Source organism: Magnolia sinica, chromosome 18 (genome assembly GCF_029962835.1).
Source record: "Magnolia sinica isolate HGM2019 chromosome 18, MsV1, whole genome shotgun sequence".
Taxonomy (NCBI): Eukaryota; Viridiplantae; Streptophyta; class Magnoliopsida; order Magnoliales; family Magnoliaceae; genus Magnolia; species Magnolia sinica.
In genome coordinates, this window is record NC_080590.1 from 27,087,065 (window position 1) to 27,099,304 (window position 12,240).

General features: G+C 42.2%; 1 protein-coding gene across 1 annotated transcript; it reads left to right on the top strand.

The window, feature by feature from the left end:
• Nucleotides 1-3,172: 3,172 nt before the first annotated feature.
• Nucleotides 3,173-10,210, top strand: LOC131232501 (tubby-like F-box protein 14). The gene is made up of 4 exons (XM_058228777.1): nt 3,173-3,702; nt 4,909-4,996; nt 8,640-8,760; nt 9,183-10,210. The coding sequence occupies exons 1-4, from the start codon at nt 3,340-3,342 to the stop codon at nt 9,910-9,912; spliced, it is 1,302 nt and encodes a 433-aa protein (XP_058084760.1). The 5' UTR covers nt 3,173-3,339; the 3' UTR covers nt 9,913-10,210.
• Nucleotides 10,211-12,240: the final 2,030 nt, after the last annotated feature.

A 12,240-nucleotide genomic window follows, 5' to 3' on the forward strand; every position in this document is an offset into this window, starting at 1 on the left:
ATTTGAGCTTTAGATATGATTCAATTTTTTTCAAATGCTCTAAAATGATCACGAAAAATGGATAAACGGTATGGATATAATAAATACAACATTGTGGGGCCCAAGTAATTTTGATCTCATTTGAGTCATTCGTACAACTCAGAGCTTGAGGCATGTCTCGGCTCGCCTTTGCACGACATGTATCTACACGGTGTTGACGTGTTGTGCATGAAAGTGTAGTGACATGCTGTGCACGAAAGTGCAACCGTGCACGGTGCATTGCTGTATTGACGTTAACAAGTCCTGTGGGTCTGATCATGGGGTATGTGTTATATCCAAACCGTCCATCCATTTGGCGAGCTCGTATTAAGGCTTGAGACAAAAAATAAGACAGATCTAACTATCAAGTGGACCACATGAATTGTTTAATGGTGAAAATCATTATCTTTGCTGCTATTTGTGGTGTGGTTCAGATGATCTTTAGATATTATTCATTTTTTGGATAATGCTCTGTAATGATCTCTAAAAATATATGAACAGTGTAGATATAATAAATACAGCACTGTGGGGCCCATATAACTTGATCTCTTTTAAACCATTCGTACAACTCGGAGCTCGAGAAGCATCAGTACTCGTCTTCGCATGACACGTACCTACAGCAGCTATATAGCTGGTGTGAGGTACAACACTAGCCAATCCGCTTCCGATGCGTGGGATATTTTAGGTGTAAGGTACTCCAGAAGAGTAAACATCATCATAACCATTCAGACCCATCCAATGCCTGCGATCGTGTATTTACATCAATCCACATGATTCAAAACATTAGATCACCGTTGATGATGCAGAGACTGAATGATAAAGACTACGTGAGTGTAAATGCACCATCAATAGACATTTATTTATTGAAATCAGTAAGGTGAAGGTTTCTGTCTGTCTTTTATCCGAAATCGGTAAGGTGAAAAAATAAGAACGGTGTAACTCAGTGGGCTCTTTTATCATACTGAGTAAACTCTATTAGGGCCCACCGTGAATGCATGTGGTTTATCCACTCCAGATCGGATTGGATCGGATCGGTCAGGATTGACCACGATCCGAAAAACATTCGGATCTAAATGGCCCAACTCAATCCACACCAATTTATGCCGTTGGTTCGGTTTGGATCAGGTCGGATCCACCGAATCGAGTTAGACATGCTCAACTCTAGCCATGGCTTCCTCCATCCATTCCTAACTATTGGGCCCACCACGATGTTTTTGCCTTACATCTGCGCCGTCCATCTGTTTTGACAGCTCGTTTTAGGGCATGATCCCAGAAATGAAGCAGATACAATTCTTAGGTGGACCACACTACACGAAACAGTGGTGATTAAATACCCACCATTAAAAACTTCTTGGGAGCCACCGGAATGCTCATTTGCGATCAAACCTGTTGATAAGGTTACAAAGACATGGATGAAGGCACCACACGAATATCAGCTTGATCCAAAATTTCTATGGCCCACAAGAATATTTTAATAGCCAATAACCACTATTTACTGTAACGTGGTCCACCTAAGATTTGAATCTGCTTCATCTTCTGGATCATACCCTAAAATCAGCTGTAAAAACAAATGTATCCACGGTCAGAGACCTTCCCTCTACCATGTGACCGGTTGCCTGCGATCCAAACCGTTCATATGATGGGCCTCCCAACGGATGATACGTATACAAAAATACTCCGACATGCGATGGATCTGATTCTTTCGATTTCTTAACAAGCAAATAGACGGTTTAGAATGGCAATACAACAACGTTCCAAATTCAAACCATGGAAGGGCTAATATTCAATGGCCATCATCTCCTGATGTATGGTACTACTCTTAGAATGGGACACTGATGATTGGGGCCGACTATTTCAATGGTTCGGATCGCTCAACCATGAACCCTACCTGTACCAACCACAGCTTTAGTTGAGCATTTCATGGTTAATTACTCCTCCGTTTTAACCGTCCATTTTGACGGACGAATTGGACGATCTGATCATCCATCACTGTCACCTTCCGTTAAACCCAATACACGTTGGGGCCCACGGACTGAACTCTGGCTTCAAAACTGCGTGCCACGTGTGCATGTGATGACATACGATTACGCACAAAGCATCATTAGTCGGTTCCTTTATTGTGAAGGAGGTTGTAGTCATCCAGCATCTTATGCAACTCCACCTTGATTAAGCCAAAGTCCCCCGAAAAATCATTTGATACACTGATGGAGTATGACCATCTCATACTCATGCACAGGGCCATTATACACTGTAAATATATACATACCTCAATCGAAACCGTCCAGATCACGTGTTCCGATGTGATTAAATCATATCGATGAGTTCATTTTATTTTTCCCATATTTCAATGGATATCCATCCATCTACAGTCCGTTCTTAGAATTTGAACAGTTTGGATTTGGTTAACCATATGCCTTTTGTACGGTGATGCATGCATGAGCATCGATACTTACGCTCTACCAGAGGGACACGGATTGCGTACTACCCCCGCCCGTCCCTAGCTCCGAACGGGCAGTTCTGTGGGAGGGCTCACCGTGATGTATCTGTACATCCAAGCTGTCTATCCCTTTTCTCAAATTATTTTAAGGCATCAAAACAAATATGAGGCAGATCCAACGATCAACTGGACCACACCAAATAATAAGCTTGGTTGCATTAAAATGCGCAGAGCATTAAATGTCAGTTGCAACGAACCGCCCGCCCGTCCCTACCAGAGTATCAAATGTTTTCAACGAACCCTGCAGGTGAGTGCGGTTTGCAGCCACGCACTACACACTACACGCTCCATAAACAAGCGTTACACTACTGCCAACACGGCAAACATGTTCGATATCCCAGCCATCCATTCGGTGGGCTCCGAAACAAATTTCCAACGCAGAACCCTTCCGATCCACTCGTAGTTTTTATAATAATTCAACGAAAAAAATGATCCACGGTCCAAATCAACTTATAAGTATGACCCGTCTGATGAACGGTCCAGATCCATTTTATCCTACCCCCAATGAACAGCCCAGATCCATATATTCCAAGTAGGCACTTCGGTGCGGCTGCTTTCGACGCTTGCCGACGCACCGCTGCAAATATCATTCATCATCATGCATGTTACACTATCGTCAACGCTTATTTTAGCAACTTGGCGCACCCAAATCACATCACCCACCACCTCCTCCCTCTTAGTAAAAAGACACCGCAGATTCTCTCTCCCTCTCTCTCTCTCTCTCTCTCTCTTCAATGGCGATTCTCATTTCCAAAACCCTAAAACCCTTTCTCTCCTAGAAGAATCTAAATACAGGCAGAAGGGCGGAGGGGGAAATTACGACGATGCCCCTGAAGGGCCTAGTCCGGGACGTCCGGGATGGCCTCAGCAGAAGCTTCTCGAGACGGAGCTTCGATTTCCGTGGAAGCAGACGGTTCAGATCGGCATCGGCGAACAGATTCGATTTTGATGCGGTGGAGATCAACGGCGGAGGAAGCGGCGGCGATCAGGGTTGCTGGGCGAGCCTGCCCCCGGAGCTGCTGAGGGATGTGGTGAAACGGTTGGAGGCCAGCGAGAGCACGTGGCCCGCGCGGAAGCATGTGGTGGCTTGCGCGGCTGTTTGCCGGTCGTGGCGACATATGTGCAAGGAGATCGTTGGGGCGCCTGAGATCAGCGCTAAGCTCACCTTCCCCATCTCTTTGAAGCAGGTGAGGATTTTTCCTTTTTCTTCTCTGTAATTTTGGTCGGATTTCTTTCTTTCTTTTTTCTTTATAAATTTCTGCTCTTTTTTTTTTTTTTTTTTGGAGATTTTGGGTGGTTGGATTTTATTTATTGTGACATTGGTGCTCATTATTGGAATTTCTTTTGCAAAGTATGCTCAGATGAGGCCCATGATTCAGTAATCTAGACGTTGGTATGTTGTGTCCCACTGCAGATGGACCATGCCCGGAAAATCAGCTTCATAGGGAAATCCCAGCCTTTTTCTAATTGGAGATGGTTAGGAAGAAGAATATAGCGATGTTCTTCATTCAATTAGAAGAAGTCACTAAGAATAGGTGGCTAGGATCTTCCAATCTGGGTTACATTTGGGGCATGCTCTATCCATTGTGGGTCATGACGGATGAATGGTCTGGATTTAGGGAACCATGTGTCCCACTTGTCAGAACTGAAAAACCATGTTTTGTAGAAAGCTCAGGGTTATGGATCGTGTAATTATTCTTGGATAGTTTTCATGATACATTTTAGTTGTATAGTGTTTGCTGATTCCTCCATCAGATAGTATACAGAGCTGCAGTGGTGATTAATTTTTGAGGAATTATTGGCTCCTGACCTACACAAATGTATAATTTGCTGAAGTGTTTGATTCTGACATGTGGGAAGCTGGGTCTGTGGTCCGGTGATCCGACTATTGATCCGAAGGGCTCCACCATGGATGGTTGATGTGTAGGAAAATCTCTTAGATTGGAAAGTCCTAAATCCTTTGATCTGTGGTATCTCTCCCATCGGAAAGTCCTAAATCCTTTGATCTGTGGTATCTTTCCCATCGGAAAGTCCTAAATCCTTTGATCTGTGATACCACAGATTTGATGGGCCCACACTGATAGAACGGTTGGCATCATCCAATGAAAGATTTTGGGACATTCCTGTCCTGAGTGGGCCCATCAGATCAACAGTTTGGATTCCCAAATCATGGGCCTCACATTTATGGCATCTTCCCACTTAGCAGACTGCACATTTGCTGAGTCTCAGAACCAGATAATTCATCTTAATTCTATTTATTAATATTCTATTGATCCATTCCATTTTCTTTTTCTTCTATAATCTGGTTCTACTGGATATTTTCCTTAATTTATAGGGAAGTAATATGGGATGTTTTTTTTTCTCTCTAATTTCAAATATACTGGATCTTGCAGCCTGGACCTCGGGCTGGACCGATTCAATGCTATATCAAGAGGAATAAGGCCACTTCTACGTACCAACTCTACTTGGGTCTTAATCCTGGTATGCCTTTCTTGAATTGTCATCAACTATTGTTTGCATGTTTTATTTTTCTCCCTCCCTTGCTTGCAGAAACCGAGCTTCCTAACATTCCCAGCATATTCTCTAGTCTCTACAAGTGTTTGGAAGGTGAATTTTATTTAGTTGTAGAAATACTGTTAATACATCGGTCAGTTTCCTGTTATTCTTGTGTTTGACAAGAGGGTCTAGCCAAGCTGCACTAACCTGTAACTTTTCTTTGGGAAACGATTATGTGAACCGAAAGTTTGTCCATACCTCTCTCCCACCAACCAATAATGGTGGGTATATTAACATATGTTTCAAAATTGGTGTTTGAAAGTTTGCATTTGGAATGATTGTGAGATTCCTGGGCCAGCCAGCCATCTTTTAATGGTATGAGATAATGTGTGCTCCCTGTGCTCATTGTAATCGAGGTCATGCTCTTTTTATATAACTAATCAAACTTAATTTTAGAACAAGACCCTACGATCAAATATTAGATTGGTCAGACTTAAATGTTTGCTGTGAGGATTAGGGTTTGGTTGGAAGTACTTCAAGAAACGTGTTTGTGAGATTGTTTGGGCAGAAGATCTGGGAATGAGTAACTCACCCATTCAGGTTTGTTTTTCCATGCCACCCAAAGTGCTCTGTAAGTTACAAAAGAGGTCGACCTCCTGATGTATTCAACTAAATATCCAATTGGGCATACTTCCATACCTTTCATGGTATTTACTGCATCTCCCAAAGAAAGGGAAAGTGGACTTTCAGTTTACAATTTAGGGCTTTGGACAACCAACTTTTGAGGTGGCTTCATTTATTAGGTCCAGAGTTACAATTTTGGACTACAACAGCATTTGAGGCCATCATATCCAAGTTTGCTAGGTTAGTGGGAGTGAGATCTAATGTAACCCTAGGGATGATATCAAACTAGAAGCACAAAGATCCTGATATCTACCATCTTTCGCTATTGATTCCGTCTCTATATGCTGCAACATATCTCCAATCAACTCAAGAATTGGCAAGAAATGCAATAACGGTAAGGAAAAGGATAAAGACTTGTTTGGTAGACACCTAAGAATGAGTTTGTCTCATTTTAGTTAACCATAAGTATGTATTAGAGATCATATTTCTTTTTAGTAAAGATAAAAAATAATCTTGATAACCAACTATCATCATCTCTAATATACAATTACATTTAACTAAAGTGAGAGGTATCTACCAAAAATGTCTTAGGAATGCAGGATTGCTCCAGGAAAAAAAAAAAAAAAAACCAATGGAGTGATTGAGGGGTGAGGGGAGGGGGCTTTTGAGCCCCACTGCAAGTAACAAGTATAAACTGTTAAAGAACCTCAGTCTATTGATAATAAAGTGTATCACGCCTCATATCTACAGTCTTGGACTTTGTAGGGTTATTCTTATCTGCATCATTATAGGACCTGAAATTTGGCATATCTTTGGGGATAGCTTTTGATTTAGTTCGCATGGTCTTGTACCTTTGCCTGGTTCATCATCGTTGAACTTGCCTTTTCTTTTCCTTTGATACTCCATTGTGTTTCTCCTTGTTCGTGTTAACTTGGAACACTCATTAATATGTAAATTGCTGCAATAGAGGTGTTTCTGGAAGAACATAGACTTGAGTTTGTTCATGCCTGCTGAGTCCACAACCAAATTCACAAACAATACCAGATAATGCAGATGTGATATGTTCTTGGCCTGATGCTTGTCTAGCATTTGCTGTGCATCATATGATACTTGAAAACCAAATGGGCTTTTGGTTCTCTGAGCAACTATCCAGGTGGAGCGCACCTTTAGTGATCTGGACCTTTCATCTGGTGGGTTGTCTGCCTCAAATAGTACATATACCCTTTGATATTAATCTAGTTGATGACAATGGATGGTTCATGAGCCCTAATCCAATATCAATAAAGAAACAGTTCACAGTTGACAAGAAAAAGAAATATACCAATTGTGTGATGGGATCTTCTGGTAACCAATAGTTCCAGGGCATGACTTATTCAGTTGGTTCCCACCGGATAACAGCTTGGAGAACAAAAAATGCAGGTGCACCTTAGCTGTTTGATCTAATAATGTAGTTGATTTTTGATTGAGCATTGTATATTCTCTCATGTTAACGTGAAATCTGTATAGTGTTGCTAATGAGTCCTTAATAACACTGTCCAGTCATTCCTTTATTAATGCAGGCATTTACAATTCATTCATCGATTATACTCTGCTCTGCTTCTATCATTTATTCTATGTATGTTCTTTGAATCAATCTTACTTCCATCCAAAAACATACATATAAATTTAAGGAAGTTTGAGACTTTGGTTTGAATTTATTGTGTAAATTTTAGATATGTTTCCTTGGACAGTGTTATAAATTCTTTAGAAAAACAAAGAAAAAGAAAACTAGTTGTCAGTTTCAGACATGGAAACGAGCAACTCGTGCGTACAATCATTTTGTAAGGTGAACTGAATTCCAGCATCCCTTAACCATGTCTTTTCTCTTCTTTTGTTCCTAGCCTGGTTTTACTTGGCCAAAATATCCCCTTTTGAATCATGGGCTTCTTCTTCTTCTTCTTCTTCTTTTTCCTTCTCTGAAATTCATTGGCATTCATCATTGCTTATTTCATATGCTCCCCAGAATGGTTTCATTCTGTTCTTCCATCCTCTGTATCATCTCTAGAAGTTTCTACCTTCCACAGATCATTCTTGGACACCAACTCCACTTTCCTGGTCCATTTCCCGTGTGCTTCTAGTAACTATTGGATATCGTCATTTAGTAGGGCTAAATTTCATGTTATGGAGTGGGCGATTGCTTCGAAGGCGATTGCTCATTTTCTGATTTCTTGGCTCGAATTGTAACTTTCTTTTGGGGTTTTTTTTGGCATTGTAATCTTTGGTTGCGGCCTTTCTCAATAAAATCACTATTGTTTTTTAAAAAAAAAAAAAACCTATTGTATATTGCCAGTAGTCTGTGCCATGTACAGGTGCATGTGCTGTCTTTGAAACTTTAATTTAATTGAGATCGTATGACAACTGTGTCATTCTCATGGTCTTGCCATTCAACCAAGGGTGGCTTTTATGTTGACTGTTGAAATATGGTTAATTGTTGAGAACCAGCCAACAGAAAGGAAATTCAAGGGCCCGCAGCATTACAAAAGAGATGCATTGGTAAATGTTTCAAGATGTAATTGTACATATAACATGTGTACATTGCTGTAACCCTCCAGACCTCTGAGCTTATGTCCCAATGACTTTGGGCGTGATTCTTTGACATATATAATCTTGGCATGATTCTTTTACATATATAATCTTAGGGGCCTCAGCATTATTTCAGGAACCAGTGTTGTGTTCTTCTGGTAGACAACAATGTAAATATCTGCTGATGAGTGGGAGGTTTACTTCTAGTTTTGGAGTTTGTATGCCATTTCTGATGGACTTGTTTGAGGCCTTGGACATTGAGTCTAGCTATTGTATAATAGTGGCGAACCACTATCTTTTCCACATTTCGCATGGTGAAGAACGATTAGCGTGTTTCTGAATTACTGAGAACAATAATACTTGGCACTGATGCATTGATGTTTACCTATTGTAATTATTTCTGCTATGATGTTTGGCGCTGATGTTATATATTTGGCTGTAGACAACGGAAAGTTTCTTCTTGCTGCTCGAAAGATCAGGCACCCAACACGTGCGGAGTACATTATATCTTTGGATGCTGAAGACATATCTCGGAGTAGCGTCAGTTACATGGGAAAACTAAGGTAAGAGCCACCCATTTTGCACCTAAACCAAGTGAATTCTTCTAGCATGCATCCTTGACGAGCATGTATGGGATTTGCACATTCGAAATCATAGGTGGCACTTGCATGCATGTGTCAACATGTCTCAAATGCAGGTAACTTGGAGGGGGTGGGGCAAGGTCTGCTCTATTCATTAGGTTGGCCACCTGTACATTGGATGCGGTATCGGATAAATGCCCATCTTTGCAGTGCATGTCTCCACCTAATGAGTGGCCCGGGGCTGGGACATTTTCTACCCGTGTTTGACTCTGCCTAATGAATGGCCTGGATCCCATGCATGTGCCATGTTGGCCCTGTTCTGTGAGTCCCTTCAACAGGCTCAGTCATTACTAAACATTTGTTGTGCTAAACAAATCATTCTTCTGTTGTTCCTGTCTGCTCAGGTCTAACTTTTTGGGCACCAAATTCGCCATCTACGACAGCCAACCACCTTACCGCGGAGCCGTGACATCGACAGGCCGCTCCAGCCGGCGATTCTACAGCAGGAAAGTATCACCAAAGGTGCCTTCTGGGAGCTATGGCATTGCCCACATTGCTTACGAGCTCAACATGCTTGGCACCCGTGGTCCCCGCCGCATGCGCTGCACCATGCACTCCATTCCTGCATCTGCCCTCGAACCCAACGGCACCGTCCCATGCTACTCGGACCTCCCTCGTTCCTTGGAGGATTCCTTTTCTGGCATTTCTCTCTCACAACCCCTAGACCACTCTGCTGCAGACCTTAAATCAATCGACTCTTCCAGGTTTTCTAGCACCCGTTTCACAGAAGTCTCAGTTGACGTTGCTGGGAAGGACGGCCCGCTGATTCTGAAGAACAAGGCACCAAGGTGGCATGAGCAGCTCCAGTGCTGGTGCCTCAACTTCCGCGGACGAGTGACAGTCGCTTCTGTGAAGAACTTCCAGCTGATAGCTGCTTCGGGCGGGGGAGAGACAGCAGACAATGCTGGTGCAGGGACGTCCCAGGCAGGGTCAAGTGAGCATGACAAGATCATCCTCCAGTTTGGTAAGATCGGCAAGGATTTGTTCACAATGGATTACCGGTACCCATTGTCTGCTTTTCAGGCATTCGGCATATGCATGAGCAGCTTTGATACCAAACTGGCATGTGAATGATAGAGACAATCACTAGTGGTGGTTATTCGCTGTCGCTATTTCTGCATTTTAGCTGTTTTGTTGTTGTTTGTTTTTTGCCGTTTCTGTTGTTTTTATTGTCATGGTCATCATCGTTGTTTATAACATTGAAGTTCGATTGGCTATGTTGAGGGCTACACATCAAGGTGACATAGCTGCTGCTGCGAGAAAGCCATGACCTTTGATGAATATTGTATCTTGTAGTTGTGGTTGTATAATCAATCTTTGTCAGAAAACAGTGGGAATGGTTGTCAATGTATCTTCTGAGAGATCTCATTTATGTGGTTTGATTCCTCTGACTCGTTAATTTCCTTTTCAGGAATGGATCCAGTGGCCGACGCCCTGGTGAGAAAGACGAGCATCTTGTGTCTCTTATCATCTTTCATCTTCTCTTCTCGTATTCTCCTACCCTAGTGAGCTTTCTCACCGGCAAAATGCCCAAAGCACCATATCTTTTCAAAGATTGGATGGTGATAGAGACTCTGGGATATATCAATGTCACCATGTCATCTTAGATTGAATGGTGATGGGGGCCATCCGGAAGTCGAAAAGTTGCGCTGATTGGCTGGCGGTGTCCAGATCTCTATTTGGTGGACTCCAAAAGGTGAAGCAAGAAACTGAAAACTCCCTTGTTCTCAACTCATGCTTGAAAGAGTAATGATTTCAAGAGCGGTTTGAGGTCTAGAGCAATAGCCTACTCAAATTGTGGAATGTACCTAGTGCGCATTTGCATTTCCAATCAAACGGTGGATGGCCCACTCATTTCAACTGTTCTTAAGAAATTCGTGAGTGGAATGATGATTCCAGAGGCAGCAGGTACGATGGAAAAGCAACAACCCACTCAAATGTGTAATGAACACGCCTCCACGAATTTCCCACTGCAAATTAGCCAATGATACAGGTGGGCCCGCTCATGGTCGGCAGGGTATTTCCCATTGCAAATTAGCCAATGATGCAAGTGGATCCTTCGATTGGAAGGGTTCCGTCATGTGATATGAAATCACCTCGACCAGATGACCAACAATAATGGTCTGCAAAATGGATGGTAAGATAATTTTCTTTTTAATTATTTTTTATTACTTTTCACTGCCATTTTTCATGTCTTGAGGTGGATCGCTTTGATCATCCGATGACAATGAGTTTTAGAACTCATTCCTCTCCCCTATCAAATGGCTATGGGCGGATCATAGATGAGCCTGCCAAGGAGAGTGCGAGGACCTTGTAAATCATCAGAATTTTTTCCCTATAAATTGGTTTCACTCACTATTTTAGTTTTGATCATCCATTTGGTGGGCCATTTATTGGATAGGAGTGATTGATCAGTTCGTTTCTGCATTTATGCTCACTCTGGAGAGCTCTACATCAGTCCCACGTGTGGAAGATGAGTTGTCATCATCATCTAACATATTAAAAGATAGTGACTTTGGGGACATGAATCTACCCATGCAGCACGCCTCTTTCAATTCAAACTATAAACATGGGAGTTGGTACAACTGAGACAAAGACACCTCTCTCCGGACTCGGATTGCTTAGCCTAGTTTGCTGCTGTAAAAGCTCTATGGGCCCCACCATGATTTATGTGTTTTATCCACACCATCCATCCATTTTGCCCTCTCATTTTAGTGCATGAGCCAAAAATGAGGCAGATCCAAATCTTATTTGGACCACACCGCAGGAAACAGTGGTGATTGAATGCGCTCACCGTTTAAAAATTCCTGGGGCCACTGTAATGTTTATTTGCCATCCAACCTGTTGGTTAGGTTACACAGACATGGTTGAAAGGAAAACACGAATATCAGCTTCATTCAAAACCTTTGTAGCCCCCATGAAGTTTTTAATGGTGGGCATTCCATCTCGACTGTTTCATGTCCACGTGGCATGGTAACTTCTTAATCAATACCATCCATTTAGTTAGTTTACCCTACTCGATGGCGCGTGGCTGAAACCAAATATAGATTGAATGGTTCAGATCATCTGATTGGTGACCTTTGAAAGAACAAAAGTTATTAGCCGTCAACATTCAGTGGGGAAATGTGATGTTTGTTTGCTAAATGCAATTTTTGAAGTACCTGCACCAAGTATCCTCTCAAAACCTGTTATTTTCATGGTCCAGATCGATGAATCATCTTACCATCTGTCCTGCCGAGAGTATGGGCTCCACCATATTCAGCTTTGACCTTTTCTGCTATATCCTGCCGAGAGATGGGTTCCCACCATATTCAGATTAGACCTGTTCTGCTATCTCATTAGCACGCCTTGCATAGAGATATCCATCAATCAGGTCCATCCATATATTTGAACCCTAGCAAA

Bases quoted from the DNA above. Each gene is read 5' to 3' on its own strand.
- LOC131232501 (XM_058228777.1), top strand. From the start codon at position 3,340: ATGCCCCTGAAGGGCCTAGTCCGGGACGTCCGGGATGGCCTCAGCAGA. The intron at 4,997-8,639 runs GTATGCCTTTCT...ATTTGGCTGTAG, and splicing joins CTACTTGGGTCTTAATCCTG to ACAACGGAAAGTTTCTTCTT. The intron at 8,761-9,182 runs GTAAGAGCCACC...CTGTCTGCTCAG, and splicing joins AGTTACATGGGAAAACTAAG to GTCTAACTTTTTGGGCACCA.